General features: G+C 41.9%; 1 protein-coding gene across 7 annotated transcripts in view; it reads left to right on the forward strand.

Annotated features, from left to right (window-relative positions):
- ATP6V0A1 (ATPase H+ transporting V0 subunit a1) overlaps positions 1-18,092 on the forward strand; it is a 77,566-nt gene that overhangs the window by 42,276 nt on the left and 17,198 nt on the right. For 4 of the 7 annotated variants that reach the window (XM_083146912.1, XM_083146916.1, XM_083146913.1 and 1 more), the window contains exons 15-18: positions 3,062-3,180; positions 5,520-5,736; positions 7,947-8,054; positions 13,703-13,810. In XM_083146912.1, the coding sequence (XP_083003038.1) occupies positions 3,062-3,180; positions 5,520-5,736; positions 7,947-8,054; positions 13,703-13,810 (552 nt within the window). Of the gene's footprint in view, positions 1-3,061; positions 3,181-5,519; positions 5,737-7,946; positions 8,055-13,702; positions 13,811-16,927; positions 16,946-18,092 lie in introns of all 7 variants that reach the window. The other 3 variants (XM_083146915.1, XM_083146917.1, XM_083146919.1) reach the window with 2 other exon arrangements.

Genomic DNA, 18,092 nt, shown 5'->3' on the forward strand with positions numbered 1-18,092 from the left:
TGTTTTTTTAATGGGATTTTCACTTATCGTACATTCGCTGTAATTCGCCGTGAGAGTATTCAATGCTAGGATGGCGAATTGCTTTCAGCATGATTTTCGCCGTGCTTCACCGTGTAGCAGTCGCGATCTTTTTAAGGTGAACTGGAATGTTATCTTTTGAAATATAGTTTTTTTTTTTTGGTGTAAAAAAGTCATTTTTTTCTGTGAAGGGACATGCTATTTTTACACATGAATATATATTCAATTAAATTTTTTTTTTTTTTTATTACGCATAACAGCCAGCAGGGGGCGGAGAGCCGGGAGCCGCTCATTACATATTCATATATTACCAGCTCCCACTCATTACATATGCACAAGCGGGAGCCGTGCACTGGCTCCCTACCCGCGTCCCCTGCCAGCTCTCCCGGGGGGCAGCTTGTGCTGCCTGTGTCCCGGGAACCCTCCCCCCCCCGCATTCCTGCCGCCGTCCCACGGCTCGACTCAGGGGTTAAAATTTGCCTCCAGTGGCAGTGAGCCAGTGCGGCGTTGAATAGAGCGACATGGAGGGCTGGCAGAAAATAATATAAAGGGGTCTTTTCACTGCTTTCTGCGAGCTGTCACAACTCGCAGGGTCAGTATTCAAATGACCCCCTGCACACGCCATTTCCCCCTCACTAGGTTTTTGGAGTGGGGGCAAGCGGGGTATGCGGCCGCTAAAACAGTGACGCTAGTGACTAAATGCAGGTTGGGATCATTTGGTCTACAGCAGGGGTCCTCAAACTATTTTGCTCTGGGACCCCATCAAAAATAATTGCAGGACCCCAACAAGTTACTGCAGAAGGTCATCACATCACATGTGTGGTCAGCAGACAGCACATACATGGCAGCACAAAATGATGGGAGGAGTCTAACATAACAGACAATCCAACAGATTATTCAGACTCTTCAAATCACTGACTGAGATTAGAAAAGTCATCAGCCTGATGGTCACCAACATGGAGTCACGACCCCATGCTGACAATGTCTGGACCCATTTTGGGGTCAGGACCCACAGTTTGAGAACCGCTGGTCTACAGCATTCAGCCGTAATGGGTCTAGGTCAGTGGTTCTCAACCTCGGTCCTCAGGAACCCCCAACGATGCACATTTTCACCTCACAGATACACAGGTGCACTAAATTACTCACTGGCACAATTTAAAAGATCACAGGTGGAGCTAATTAATTCACCTGTGATTCTGTGAGGAGACCTGGAAAACGTGCACTGTTGGGGGTCCCTGAGGACCGAGGTTGAGAACCACTAGTCTTGGTCGATGTGTCTAGGTAGATAGGTCATCAGGTTGACAGTCAAAAGGTCGACATGGCGTTTTTCACTCTTTTTTTTTATTTTTTTACCCGAATGTCGACAGTCGACATGGACACAGTTTTAAGTGCACTTCATCTCTCGCTATGCTTCGGCCAAGGTGCCACTCTGCGCTTGGTACACTATTTTATTCTACCACCACGCCCTAGTGGGTGGTAGGGCAAGAAATACCACCTGTCGGCTAAAAAAACAGTGAAAAACACCATGTCGACCTTTTGACTGTTGACCCAATGACCTGTCGACCTTGACCCATGTCGACCTAATGCTTGTCAACCATCATGCAGTATGACCAAATACCTGTATTTCCCTAAATGCAGCAGGCTCCTTGCATTAGCCGCGAGCCTCACTATTTGGGGGAATTCTCGCTGTCCTCTGAAAGCGATGATTTTCCGGCGACTGGCGCGGGGGGGGGGGGGTTAAAAGCGAGGATCTCTTGTTTTCGGGGATCCCTGCCATTTAACACCCTCGCCGGCCGCATTGAATACACCCCATAGTCTAGCCTTAATAATTAAATCATAAGGGTTATCATGAATTAAAAAACATATCCACTCTTCATATTTATATAACAGTATTATATGACACTTAACAAGGTCATATAATTTTATCTCTTCATATAATCCTTGTTTCATTATGATTTATCATAATGAAACAAGGATTATATGAAGAGATAAGTATTATATGACCTTAAGTGCCTGGGGGGGGGGGGGGTATTCAATGTGCCGTTGCTGTTCCCGAAATAGGGGAAATATCAACTTTAGACACTGTCGTGCCTGTTCTGCTGGTAACAGCCACGGATTGTCGTGATCCCGGCCGCAGATAGACAATCCACAGTGCCCCCTTTGTACTGATTGGCAGGTGGGACATTGAATCCCACCTGTCGTTCAGCTTTCGATCAGACCGCAAACAGGCCAGGATTATGGCTGTCGGGAGGGATCGATAGCCATGATCCTGGATTGAATACCCCCCTTGGTATCTTATGTAAACTACTCCTCTGCAATATATTCCTAAACCTAATATGTAGAATTTTTGTGTATCAACCTACCGGTATATAGTTGATCCATATTCACAGGTTAGTAAGTACAATTCATTAAAATGATGCACTTCATTAGACAAAGGTAATGAGACTGATGTGGTTTTCTTAACCATCGATCTTGTATCTAGATTTTTCACATCTCTAGAATCCAGAAGGTGTCTGTGGCAACCAATCACCTCCATCTGGAAATTCCTTTTTATTTTTATTTCCTCTGTGTATGAAATGTGTTAACTTTCCATGGTGATTTATTAAAACTCCTCCTCTCCTCCTGTTCAGTACCTTACACAGTACAGAGCTGTGATTGTAGTGATTTATGTACTGGTTGTAGATGTGTTTTTTTTTTCTTACTAATTTATTAATTTGTGAGGTGTAAAAAAAGTGTGTTGTATATACAAGTATTTTGAGTTTTGAAATTACAAATCTCCATGTATACCACTGCACAAATCCCAAATTCTGCAATTCGACTATATATATATTTATATTATTTATATATGTCCGTGAGGTCGGCACACCGTATACCGAATAGCACAGCTACCGGGGTGCAGGACGCCAGAGAGGGGTAATGTAGAGTGTGAGCGGCACTCACACGGATTTGAAAAAAAAAACACCATACCAAACTTGGTAGATTGAAAAAACAATGACGTTTCGGAGTTTAATCCTTTGTCAAATCCTTTGTTTTTGCAATACAGATTTGGAGCATAGCAACTAATAAGCTGACCTTCTTGAACTCCTTCAAAATGAAAATGTCAGTCATCCTTGGCATCATACATATGGTTTTTGGGGTCACCCTCAGCCTGCTGAACCACATGTAAGTATACACCTTTCGGAAATGGATATCCTGTCAGTCAAGGCTAATGAGATGTAATCTGTAGATCGAAATAAGGTGCACCTCCTATTTCCCTGCACCTTTCTTACAATGGTGCTATGCTTTCTCCTTCTGTTCACTCCTCCTGATCTACGTACCTCACAATGTAGAAACAATAGCTATACAAACTAATGCAGGGTACACACCTAGATGATGCACATCGTGAGCGGGTCGTCAGTCGATCGTACAACCCGCTCACGATCTTGCGGAGAGCACGACCCGCTCGAGATGTGCATGCGATCGGGTTCCGATCGCGACCCGCACCCGGGTGAATGGTCCTTTTCAGATCCTACCTGCTGCAGGTAAGATCTGAATAATGACTGACCGGGCCGCGCATCGGATCGTGATCGGCTCCGAACAGACAAAAAAGGGCCCAATTTACCTACAATCTACATCCAATCGGTCGGAATTGGATCTAGATTGATGGGATTTGGCCCTTGTCGTTCTGGTGTGTACCCTGCAGTCATTTAGGCCCTTATTCTGATCGGTGCGGATATATCCGCGTGCGTTCGGCCCGCCGATGTTTTGTGTCTGCGCATGTGCAGAGGCGTCTCTGCGCATGTGCGAGCGGGGCGTACGGCCAAATTCCGCATGATATGTGAACACTCCGAACAGGGGGTGGAGAGGGGCGTGAAGGGCTATTTGGGCTCATTACCATATGCATACGCCCCGCGTTTCATGGGAGTTCCCATGAAAACGCTGGGCGTACGTATGGTAATGCGGCCGTGACGCACGTGTAGGGGGCGGACATATAACATCGCCGGATGTCTGCGGCCCGCCCAGATCCCTGCTTTTGCACGGAAAAATGTCCGTGTGGTCTGAGGTTGCGGGTGCTGGTGGAGCACACGGTCCTGCATTCGATGGTCTGCGACCATCGAATGATGGGGGAGGTTCCCTTAGATGGAGGAGGCGTATTCCGTGAAAAATACACGTGCGGTCCGTGCGGACAGCTTCTTACCGCATACGGACGGAGTTGGCGATCCGTATGGAAGGCGGGGTTTCGCACGCACGGTCCTGGCCGCATAATCGGCTCCGGCCGCACCGATCAGAATAAGGGCCTTAGTGACTTTTTTTCTGCGTATAAAGTACTCTACTGTGCACATCGTAATAATCATTGAGCTGCCCATGATCCAGGATCTTTGTTTTCTTTATGGGCACCAGCTTTAGCCATGGCCCCTTAAAGATCTGTCGAGGCCATATAGCTTTTATGGTTCATGCCAATTTCAAAATTTTACCTCTGTGTCAGTGTTTTAGAAATGAATCATCCTTGGCCGGCGCTCGCCAGATCCCTTGCACTGGCGAGCGCCGGTGATAGAGACTGGGATGCGCGTGCATCTCACACGCACCTGCGTCCCAGTATCACGGCGGCTGGGCAGCGTCTCCCTGCCCATCTCCGCTTCAGGGAGACGCTGCCCAGTTCGGGGGAAGGGGGGGGGGGGGGGTCGGTGAAGCGAGGGGGACCAGCCAGCGGGGGAGGTGGCAGGGACCGGCGGCAGGCTCCATTTACAAAGGGGTGCGCGAACGTCTCGTGCGTGCACGCCCCTGGCGGTAGCCGGCGAATCTATCGCCAGCACCTGCAGAGATGGAGCTCGCTTCATCTGTATAACTACCGTTTACAGATGTGTCCTCATACATTTTGTTGAAGTCATGGCAAACAGCCCCTTTTGGCATGAGAATCTTCTAGTGTTGGGGGCGTTTTTTGCAGAAAATGCTACTAAGTCACAATACAATGTGTGACCCTTGTACATCTGTGTGCAATGCAGCGCCGCAGTTTTTTCCAATACAAGTTCTAGTGTTCCCCCGTATATCTGGTATGCAGATCTAAAAGTTGGGAACTGCTTGAATAAAGTCTTTGCTTTTGAATTTGAGCCTGTGACCAATAAGGACAGCTCATGTCACAAGAAAGTCAAGTAGAGAAACACCCATTGGGAACTACACTTCTGTGTGTATATGTGTGGTGATCTGCTAAGTTTAATTTGGGTGGTTCAGTCCATGTAGCGAGGATGCACTGGAAGTTTACTTTATAGCTACACAAGTTTAAACTTAATTACAAGCTCTGATCCTTTGTGGGCAGTTTTACCTAGAAACACCTGCTTTTGTAAATAGATTCCTTATAAGATGAAGTAATTCACCAAGTTAGTAAACGAAACTTTGGAATGGTGATGTATATTTTGACTAATATAATTGCAACAGTACAGATGGAAGTAGCATAAATGTGTGGTCCTTTAAACCTAAATATCTGCTAATGGTTTGAGGCTTTTTTTTTTTTTTTGTCTTTCTAGATACTTCAAGAAGCCTTTGAACATTTATCTTGGCTTTATCCCAGAGATTATCTTCATGTTGTCTCTGTTTGGATATCTGGTCATATTAATACTTTTCAAGTGGTGTGCCTATGATGCTGCCAACTCCAGGGATGCTCCCAGCCTCCTAATTCACTTCATTAACATGTTCCTCTTCAACTATAGTGATCCAAATTTTCCTATGCTTTATAGCGGCCAGGTAAGAACATAGTATATTATGTGTATGTATGTATGTATGTATGTATGTATGTATGTATATATAGATTGCAAGCTTGCAATGATTCAAAAGTCCTTGTGTACACTTCTTTATTTCTACCAACTCTTTTAGGTTGTTATTGGAGAACATTGCTGAGATCTCTGTAAATTGGAGATTGGTTCCTTCCAGTCTAAACCAAATCATGTCTAGTTCTACCTGAATAGCTCATCTTGCTCCCTGGGAGCAAGGCATTTCTAAGTACACTTCTTGAGGACACAGCTGTCTTAATCTTGGAAGTCTTTTTATCAGAGACTCCCGGTCGATATGTAGAAGGGTTCAGGGAAGAGGTGCCAACCTTTCTAAAGCTGGGCATACATCAAGGCGATTTGGTCCGATTTCGGCCGATTGCGACCAATCGGCCCGTTAAATCGGACCAAATCTCCTCTCCCTGACATGTAGTCGGGTCCGATGCGCGGTCCCGTGCGCATCGGACCCGACTAGGTGGTCGGACCGGCTGGCCGTCCGACCACCTGTTCTGGGACGGGCGCTAAGCAGTGACGCATGCGATCCATTACAACGGATCGCATGTGTCCCTGCCGCCGGAAGGTCCCGGCGGCTTGCAGTCCATCGGGTGTCCGTACACTGCTGCGAGACGTCGCTGGCAGTGTATGGGCACCTTTAGACTATAACTAGACTATTTGATAAATCTAAGTGCCCAAAGCAATATTATTGTTTGAGATTCAGCTTCCTGTTCTCCCACATACTCATCATCATTCCCTGATGGCATCTTCCTCTTTATGCTTTTTCTTTATGATCTAAAAATGTATTGTTAAGTGTATGGACTTAGCCAACCCAATTATTAGGAACATAAGGGAGACCTATAAACCCTCTTTCTTACATTTAATACCCTAGATATTTATTTCTCTTGCTTTCCTCCAAATAGGCCTGGAAACCTGTCACTCTCTGAGATCTTTAGTTTTCTGTCCTTCAGTATTTTTCCATCACCAGTTTTTGGATAGTCTTTCCAGTGTCTTCTAGATATCTGTGTTATATATATATATATATAGTTCAGAGCTGCAGCCGGTGCCTTCACTGGGGGGTAAGTATAGCGACAGGGGGTGCGGCACTCGCGGCTTCGTTGTTAGAAATCAATACACCGTGACACGGTTTAGGGTGATCATCAATATATATATATATCCCCTTACAGCAGGCTTGCCTCCTAGTAGTGTCAAAGGAGGCATGCCTGTTGTAAGGGGTTGCTTGGCAACCATGCAGCGGGCCACCCCTTGGGAGTGGCCTTGTCAGGAGCCAACGCTGTATTCAGCAGTGGAGCCAGACCATTGTGGCTTGTCAGTTATGTTTGTTTGTTTGTTTGTAAGCTGACCGCTGGTCCATGGGTCCTTTTCTATGTGCCTGGTGTCCCCCCGCTGGTGATTGATGTCGGATTTCTGTGGCTTGGAAACTCAAGCATCCGGTTGCTATGCAACATAGCTTGTACTTAGGGTTACCAACTCATCCCTTTAATCCGGGACACATAATAATTACACAGGTTCTGTGGCTGGCTTTCACCTGGTTTTAAACTGCCACACCTCAAGACTCCATTTCACCTGGTTTTAAACTGCCACAGAACCTGTGTAATTAATATGTGTCCCGGATTAAAGGGATGAGTTGGTAACCCTGACACATATTAATTACACAGGTTCTGTGGCAGTTTAAAACCAGGTGAAATGGAGTCTTGAGTTGTGGCAGTTTAAAACCAGGTGAAAGCCAGCCACAGAACCTGTGTAATAAATGTGTCCCGGATTAAAGGGATAAGTTGGTAACCCTACTTGTACTTCCACCCGGAAGTAGGCTCATATCACTTCCGGTTGCAGCGTGTGGCAGACCTCGATCAGCTACCAGTCTGTAAGTATAAATGTTTGTTCTTGTGGTGTATTCGGTACTGTAGGTTGTGAGGCTGAGGAAGGGGCTCATACCCCCAAAACGTTCCCCCCTGTGGAACCTAATGCAATTATATTTTCTGCAAAACCAACTAACTAGAATGCTGTGGAGAGTGGTAGAAGTAGTGCAGTATACATGAGCTTTTGCACATTGCTTGGATTTAGAGTTCAGCACGCGCACGCACACACACACACACACACACACACACACACACACTATGTTGTTCCATCATGAGCAAGGCCATCAGTCATCATGATCCTTCTGTCTTCCAGAAAGGATTGCAGTGTTTCCTGGCTGTGTGCGCCTTTCTGTGCATACCTTGGATGTTGGTTTTTAAGCCTGTTGTGCTACGTCGTCAATACTTGTGGAGAAAGCATTTGGTGAGTACCTTGCACACACCATATATAGCTTTTTGTGTGCGTGCCAATAACTTACCACTGTACTGTCACATGGGGCCTGCTTTGCTCTGAGATCATAGTGACTGCGGTGGTAAGGTCTCCTGATTTTCAAAGAGGTCACACAAACACATACATGCACCTTCAACAGCTGCATTCTGATGTAGAATGATGGGTTGGACTGCATCTGAATAACTGACCCTATTCAAACACACAGCCCCCCATTGGTTTTGCAATCCTTTTTTATAATCTATTAATGCCTTACTGTAAATGATAAGAAGGTGGGCCTTTACAGGTACATTATATAATAACCAGTATTTGCCTGTGACTTTGCTTGTGTGTATGTTCGTTACTCAGCAGAATGAACACATCCCCAATGTAAAGCGTCTAGTTTAAAAAAAAAAAAATATATATATATATATATATATTGCTCCCAGATTGTCGCACACAGAGATAATACACACCTCAGTTTCTTGTTAAGTCACCAAGCTATGCAGTAGTGAAAATGCGATCCAGATTCATCCAGTAGTTTTTGCGGGTTTCTGGAATGGACAGACAAGTTTTGATTCCCCCCTCTCCATAGTTCATAAGCCGTTCCTAGATGTATATATATTTCTCCCAAACATTTCTATGTACAGAAACAACACTTACAGTTTTATTAAATGTGTATATATGTAAAGACAAAACGCCTTATGCTTTTTAGCAGGCCATAAAAATCTACATTTTTTTTTTAGTTAGAATTACAGGGTTATGGTATTTTAGATCTACAATGTCTAGATCTACAGTCATAAGGTTGACCACTGTAGGTCGACAGGGTCAAAAGTTTGCCGTGAGTTTTTCATGTTTTTTTGGGTGTCTTTGTCGACATAGGTCGATGGACTAATGTCTTTTTTCTGTCTTAATTACTATGGTATGGACACGTCTAAGTGTCCCGCGTCCCCTCGCATGGCCCGCTACGCTCGCCATGCTTTGGGCATGCTACTATATTCTACCTCCACGCCGTATGAAATACCGGCATGAAATACCGCCTGCCGGCACACGTCAGCTCAAAAGAAAAAAACAACTCATGACCTTTTGACCACGGCAAAATGTTTCACATCGACCTTTTGACCATATGACTGTCGACCTATAGTCAATGTATCATGAGTCTGGATCCCATTTACAGTAAGGTGTTACGTGTTCCATATAATAAAGTTTTGCTAATAATTACTGACATGATATCAGAACTCACCATTTACACTGCATATTTTATCTATTAGACAACTATAGATTTTTCATATTAGTATATGTGATGTTTATTATTTATTGAATGTTATGTACACATATCATATATATAATACAACCAAGGAACGATAAATAATTTGTAGCAGAGCAAGCAAGGGGAACAAGAATTTAAAGTGTAAGTAGTAATCTCTACTCTTAATTGTGTGTTCTCTTAAAACTATATTGTGTGGAAAGTCTTTAGTTCACTAAATACTGTATATTCTGTAATGTTTTCAAAGCAAATCCTAGACCTGCTTTGTTCCACATTTTTCTTGCATGTGTCCTAAATATTTCCAGCATAATTAGGCCACAAAGTGTGTTGTTTCAGTAAAGTCTTTGAGGTGTATTTTTGGGACGTATTGGGCAGTGAGGGTTTGTACGGCGAGGATGGCTTATTTTTGGGGAGGAAATGCCATCCTCGCTGTCCAACCCCCCCTCGCTGTATTCAGTATTTGGCCAGAATCCTCACCGTCCGAGAATGCAGAGGATTCCCTTCAATGGAGAGGTTCGCCGCAAATGCAGCAAGTCCGCTGCATTTTGTGGGGACCCCTACCATTTTGATGGCCACACTCGCTGTTTCCACCTCGCAGAATAGAACCAGTGAGGTGGAAACAATGAGTGAAGGGGATAGAGTTGAATACTCTTGACGGTGAGCTATATGCACTGCTTGCCGTATAGCTCGCCGCTAGGGGCATTGAATACCACCCCTTGGCTTGTACATAGTTGAAATATCTTGCTATACATTGTAACCAGGGAAATGTAGCCCTTTGTTGAACCCAGGCTGTCAAACCGTAATATGAAGGGGAATATTTGTGGAAATACCTTAGTCAGTGGCAGGGGAATGCATGTTAACAATTTGCACGGAATTACCTTTGTGTTGGGGTCCAGATCTGATCTTCCCTGCCACTAAATATATTCAGTCCAGTGTCACCTGGATCTCCTAGCAACTGGAATGCAAGATGCAGGTATTAGCAGATCTAAGTGGGCATACACACAGGGCGATTAAAGCCCCATTTCTAAGCGAACTGACTAGATTACTTAGAAATGAAGCACGGATCGCTCTGCTGCATCACTAAGCACAGATGATCAGTTGCCCTGTGTGTATGGGGCTTTAGAGTCCAAAACCTCAGTCAGACTCTCATCTGAGGAACCTGTGAAAAGTTCAAAATAAGATTATAAATCTTAAAATGTAATACATGAAAAAAAAGCAAAGAAAAATAAAAATAAATCATGCTGACACCGTAACACCCTCTCAAGGAGGATTAGTCCAAAAAAAGTGACTACACCCTGGTAAAACCATGTTGCACTGCAGGAGACACAGATGTACAATACATTGTAAGAATAAAGTTGACCAGCATTTGTGCGCTGCATGCTCATAGCAACCAGTATTTACCATGAATAAAAAAATATATATAAAAAAAATCTATTTTCACTACAGTGTGGTTTTTCCAGCATCACTTTTTTCTTTGCTTCTAATGTAGAATCAGCCCTTGTGTACAATTCTGGTGCATCGGTGCAAGAATGCCTAATGTTGGATAGACACTAAACAATGCGTGTACCAAGCATCTGACTGATACTTCACACTATCCGTACACACTGCGTGATGTAGCGGACGACAGTACAGTGTTCATTCCACTGTGCACTCATTGCCTTTTCCCATCAGCTGTGTAACCGATGGGACACGCAAACGGGTATACACGTCGTACAATCCACAAGAAATATCCGTATGGTCCGGCTCGGAGCAATATATATGGAAGACGGATCACTTATGGCCAGATGTATCAAGCTTCACAAAGTGATAAACAACCAGCCAATCAGCTCCTACCTGTCATGTTACAGGCTGGGTTTGAAAAATAACAGGTAGGGGCTGGTTGTTTATCACTCTCCATTTTATCACTTTGTGAAGCTTGATACATCTGGCCCTTAGTGTGTACTCAGCATAAGTATTACTCAGTGATTAGTGATTCAAATTGACCCATCTTTCACAATCTCCCTCTTGTATACTAAAAATGCACAATGGTTACATTGAACCGGTATGACTGTATCATCATTAAAACCTTTCAAAATAATCCAACCATTTTTCCCCACATTGTTTGCCAATGTAGAGCCATGTAACGTAAAATGATTTATATCCGAAGGGGATAAAAGGGTAGAAATTCCTCTTTGGCCATAAGAGGGTTATTTAAAATACAGTTTGCATAGCTGTAATATGTATATGCAGAACACTGAGTGGAGTGTTATAACGAAGTAAAATTTAAAAGAGCACAAAAGAGCGATGACAAATGGAGTGAATTTGACATGAATATTTAATCAATTAATTATAATAAAATTCAACATACATAGACCTAAAAGCGACTCCTGCACATATTCTGTGTCCTTACACAGTTTAGTATAAAACTAGAATAAAATGCAATTCTGAAAGTAACTGAGTAAAATGTTTTGGCTGTGGCTACTTTATGGTCCGGTGCAGACTGTGCCAAATTTGTGGCTTGTGGCTGAAATCTTGGAGCTGGGGCAGCACCATAGTGCATTGTTCCGAAGATGGTTAGTAACTTCTATGCTGGGGATTCTGGCTGCCGCCAGCAGCTACATACAACAGCTTGACCGTAATGGTCTGTTCCAGGTGTTCCTCCCTGGTCACGCTGTTGTTTGTAGCTGCTGGTGGCCCTTCTTGGTGGCACCTATGTAAAAGCCTTTTTAAGTAATTCCTGGAAGACCTTATTCAAGTTATTTTACTGGTCCCAAATATTACACTTTACTAATCATCCAGGTTTATGGACTGTGAGATTTTTAGGATGCCATTTTATTCTAGTTTTTGTATAGAACTCTGTAAGAAGACCGAATTGTGCAACTGTCTCTTTTGTATGTAAGCTTCATTTTATTCTAATTGTTTTAAATATTCATGTGATATCACTTGCTCACTCTTTCATGTTTTTACTTAAATTTTGGGCTTCAGCGTCCCATATCTTTTGAGAAAGCAGCAGCTGGTTTGAGTTGGATATTCATAAGAGGTGTCTGATTCCTCATTTTAATGTTTTCTTGTTAATAAATGAATCAATGAAGGTTGAACTTTTTCTGTGTTTGTTTGTCTGACATGAGTAGTGTTGGTTTTGCTGGATTGAAATAAAGGATTTTAATGAATGCAAATTGGGAAGGAGTGCCCAGAATAAAATAATTTTCTTTCTCTCCTGCCCTGACAAGGTTACACTCTTACTAGCTGGATGCAGTTCAGATATTCGGTATTAAACTTGTTGAACTTCATTACAACTTAGTAGGAGAGGTAGGCAGGATTGTAGGAAAAGCATTATATATACTGGTATGTGTACATAACATGCACTGTGTAATGTGAATATAAAAGAATGTATGTGGCATATACGATGTCTATATAGAGGTCTATGTAAAAGATCCCAGTTTTTGGAGCATTATGGAAAGTTCTTTGAAGTTGTTAAAAGAACTCCATGCTAAAATGCCAAATTAATTGGGAAGATTTCATTGAGATATCAGACAGTCCTGTAGATAAACACCCCCACCCCCATCACCAAAGTTTCAGTGATCAGTCTCTGTTCTCTACTACCATCTATTTTAAACACCTCCTCATTGACTTTGGTACTTTCTGCATGCAGCTCTGTTGTCAACCAATTACCTATTAACTGTCATTTTCTAAGCGTTGCTTGAAAATGACAGTAGGGGTTGGTTGGAAGTATATCTCTAAACTTTGGATCACTCCCAACTAACTTTTTTTTTCAGTTTTAAATGTAAGCCCTAATTGACTTGCCTACAGTATGTGATTGCACATTTTAGTAAAACTAGATGCCGAAAATAAGCATCTGATTTTATGAGGCCATATAGACATTGTGTTTAAGATTTTCCTAGTGACCGACCTCTGTTAGTCATTGTTTGTGCCATTCATTGTCTACTGTCTCTATGCATTCCAGCATGTTCTCTTTCCTAGAGGGTGGGTTAGCTTTTCCTTGTGTGTTTTATAAATTAATAAGGTTAACGCCACCACCATGTTATGGGATAAGAGAAGCAGACACCTTGATATTGATGTGTGTTGGCAGGCCCCCTCTTATCACTTAAGTGGAAAGTAGCGGTAGCGCTGTTAAATTATAAATCAGGGTTTCTCTTTTTAAAAGTGCTGATTAAAGCGATGATTAAATGAAGTTCTTGTGTTATATAAATGTGTTTCCATGTGGCCAGTGAAAACTCGAAGGTACTGGCTTAACTAATCCCAGCTTTTAGATGGGTCAAATGGCTTGGTCATGTTATAAACAGATGTTGGGATATGGGATGGGGAAACAGAGCATGCTGATTGGCTGAAAGCCCTGACCCTGATTTATAAATACCCCTCCCCGCACCCACTAATCCAGGGTACGCATAACTTCGGAGGTATCCGCGTTGGTAACGGGCCGACAGAAGAAGATGCCGAAATTATTCAGCATGACCAGCTATCCATGCACTCGGAGGAAGGAGAAGAGGTAATATATTTTATATACTCCCTTTACCCCTTTGCTGCTAGAGGGGCCCACAGTGCTTTCATCTGCAAAGTGTTGCAGGCACAGCTGGCAGTGAAGGTTTCAAATGAAGCTCATGTCAGAAGAACATTGCTTTGAAAGGTCAGTCCCTCATATTCTGTATGCTTCTAACCACGGACGGTTTTTCATATTATTTGGACCCAACTATTTTACAGACCAGGTACTGAGATACTATTCTCCTGCTTCTTTCCAGAGAGGATTCATAACTATTTATCAAAATGCTTTATATTTTGCTTTGTTTCCTTCAAGACCATACTGTGTAATTAAACTGACCAATGAGCTTGGTTGATGGAAAAGAAACAGTGTAAGAAAGTGGTAATCTTTAACAGCTGTAGAATAGACCCCTCTACTGATTGGAAAATACTAAATGATTTGTACAGTAGTTTAGGCTTACGGTGGCCACACATGCTGTGATTATGGTGGTTATTTAGACCATTTAAACCTAAACCTAATTAGTCGCAAACAAAGGCACGTGATCGGATGGAAAATTTTGGTTGAATGATGACCACAACGCTAGAGTAAGCAACATTTATTTCGTTGAGTGCTAGATGTTTATCGTTACAAGCGAACACATTTGCGGAATGCCAACACCATTTTAACACATACATACATTTACAAAAGTATAAAATGGGTACTAAAAGGGTAACTGGGTGTTCAATTAGCCGCGATTACGCCTTTTCTTTTGGGTGAAAATACGTTGGTCCCATTGATCGCAGCTCTGAGGACTGTTTATTGGGGCTTATGCTAATCCATTAACTGTGATAAATTGTATTCTGTCCTGAGTGGCTTCTCTGTCCTTTTTATGAAGATGGTTTGCTCAGGATGAGTTGATAATTTAAAGTAGGAAGACAGACATGCTTCAGAATTTGCTAAATTGTTTGAGAAGGCAGGGAACAGCATCAGATATGAGAGGGACCAAACCTTGAGTACCAAGAGTTACCCCTCATGTATTCAGACTTTGTTCCTCTGCTGTAATGTTTTCCAAGACACTTTGCACTTATGCCAGGAATTAAACCAGTCCTTTGAGATTTGATTGGCGTTCACTGCTCTGCTGTCCCGAGTATGATTTTATGCAATTTATAGACATGCGTGTGATGATGAAACAACTCCCAGCATTTTATACTGTAACTGTATGTTACATGTCATTCTTATAATTTAATGTGGTAATATATTAATGAAAATAAAATTGCAAGTCAACATCACCAACATGGCATGATATCATAGATTTAAAGGGTGGGGCACCACAGTCCCCCTTTTATGGTGTTGCCTGTGAGCAAACATTTTCCTCAGGCAAAAATATGCTAATGAGGAGGACTATCAATAACAAATCCACATATAACAAATGTCGATTTTAACCCCTTCACGACATTGCCTTTTAAGGTAATTTTTTTTTTTTTTTTCCTCCTTGCGTTCAAATAAGCGTAACTTTTTTAATTTTCCGGCTATATAGACACATGAGGGCTTTTTTTTTGCGGGACAAGTTGTACTTTGTAATGGTACCATTTACTATACCGTATAATATTCTGGGGAATCAGGAAATAATTCAATGTGGGGTAAAAAAAAAAAAAACCGCCATTGCACAATTTTGCGCTGGTTACGGTTTTTTTGGAGTTCATAGTTCGTTTAAAATGATGGGTTATCTTTATTCTATGGGTCGTTACGATTCTGGTGATACCAAACTTATATAGTTTTCGTTATGTTTTACCACTAAAAAAAAAAAATCGCAACTTTTACGGTTTTTCTAATTTGCGTTGCGTCGCCATGTTCTGCGGCTTATAACTTTTTTATTTTTCCACCTACGGACCTGGGTGAGGGCTCATTTTTTGCGGGCTGAAGTGTACCTTTTAATTAATACCATTATGGGATATGGGCGACTTTCTGATCTCTTTTAGTTATTTTTTTTTGGGTACGCGATGCGACCAAAAAACGTAGTTTTGGCGTTGGGGATTATTTTCCGTTTACGCCTTTAACCGTGCGGGATAACTAATGTTATATTTTAATAGATCGGACTTTTAGGAACGCGGCGATACCAAATATGTTTATTTTTTTTATTTTTTATTTATTTTTATTTGGGAAATGGGGAAAGGGGGGTGATTTGAACTTTTAATATTTTTTTATTTTTTTTTTATTTTTAAACTTTATTTTTTTTTTTTTTTTTTACTTTTACTACAAGGCCCCCTAGTGTACTTGACCACTAGGGGGCGCGATCGCCTGTACTAGGTTCAGCCATAGAGCTCTATGGCTGAACGTAGTGATTTTATGCACTTCCTATTACATCCTGCCTGAGGCAGGATGTAATAGGTATGCATACACGGCCAGCACAGGGGTCTACATTAGACCCCTGGCTACCATGGCAACCGATCGGCACCCTCCGATCTCGCTGCGGGGGGCCCCGATCGGCGCCGGAGGGGGGCGCCCCCCCTCCGATCAGCTATTTAAGCACTGCGGGCGCTTTGCCCGCGGTGCTTAAAGGGTTAAACGGCCACGATCGGCGAACTCGTGGCCGTGAGAGCAGGGACCTGGCTGTAATATACAGCCATTACCTGCTCTCTTTCAAGCCAGCTCACTCCGTGAGCTGGCTTGATTCCCCCGCAACGGACATATGACGTATATATACGTCATATGTCGTGAAGGGGTTAATATAGTTCTCCTTTCATCTACACATAGTGGAGACACTAACCTTGTTTAGAGTTACTTCGGGTAACCAGTTTCTAGGGGATTGCTACATTGAGTAGACTTGTACAATGGCTTTGTGTAGGCGAGTAGTCACTAGATTGCTGTGAGTAACCGTTTCAAACACTGATTGTTTTCCATTGTATAAACCATCATAGATTGAATATACTATCCATTCAATTTCTGTTAAACACAAGCTTTCAATTATTTATTCTATTGCACCTATCTAAATATCTCTGTTCTAATATATATATATATTCTTTCTTTCATTATGGTCTCTATTAGAATGTTTTAGAGGGACTGAAATTTTAAAGTGATATTTTATCGCTAATCTGTATTTCTTTTTATTTTAACCCTGTATTAAATCTGGATTTATATTATTCCAAGCCTGCCGTGGAGGAAGTGGTAAGAGTCCTGGTCGTAGTGCATGCCCATCAATCAGCCACGGATCCTGCAACTTGATTTATTCATCATTGTTTTCATTTAACCATTACAGGATGACATTTTCATTTTAATTTTTCATGTCCGCTTGGTGGGCTTTTCAGGAATCCGCTTCAGTCTAACTGCATACATCCATCTCCACACCAATTTTGCTGCTCATTTGCTTCGCGTTCCTTGATCAACTTAAAAGTGCAACTTATTTTATTTCATAAAGTTCCATATTTTATAATGTGGCAAACATTATTTTATGTTACTTATCTAACTGATAATTATTACGACTTTGGATACAAGTCCAAATAGTTTATTGCAGAGTATCTACACTGCAGAATTGCTTTGTTTTCTGGATGCTTCAAAGACATCCTGTTCAAGATTTCAAGAAACAAACAAAAATCTTAGTATATTTCTTTCCATGTTTCTCCTACATCTGGGAGTAATGTGCTGTTAATATTAACAGAACGATGCATCGTTGTATGCAGCAGGTAACTGCACTTTTAACTTGGGTATGTCAAGGCTTAATCTAAAAAAATTATACTCGTACAGTACATAAAATACAGTATATGTATATCTAATTTTATACATATATGTATGTGATTTTGTATTAAGTGTTTTAGATTGTTTAAGTGAGTGTTTTTAAGTGTGTGGAAATAGTCTTTATTATTATTAGAATTCATTTTGGTATAGAAACATAGGATTTGATTCCAGGTAAACAGTTCTAGTCAATATAGATATCCTATACATGCACATGTGTGCAACCTGCCTCAACTTTGCACAGTAGCTGGCTTACGTCACTAGAACCGCCACTGCTCAGCTCCCCTTTGTCATAGATTAATGTTTCATACACGTAAACTTTCCTCGACAAATGCTCTGTATATTTTTTAAAGACTCATCATAATGTGTTCCTGAACAAACAAAACAAAACAAATCATCTGTCCCATGTACTTTATACTCTGTAGAGATGCAGACAAGGGTGTAGCTAAAACTTTGAGTTCCAAAACAAAATTGAAATGGACCCACAAAGCTTTAAACTGAGCATCAAATTTGCTGAAAACGCAAAGCTCCATAAACTCCGTACCTACTACATAATGTCTTTAATCATAATCAAAAGGAAAAT

The sequence above is a fragment of the Crinia signifera genome, chromosome 6 (genome assembly GCF_055691185.1).
Source record: "Crinia signifera chromosome 6, ASM5569118v1, whole genome shotgun sequence".
NCBI lineage: Eukaryota > Metazoa > Chordata > Amphibia > Anura > Myobatrachidae > Crinia > Crinia signifera.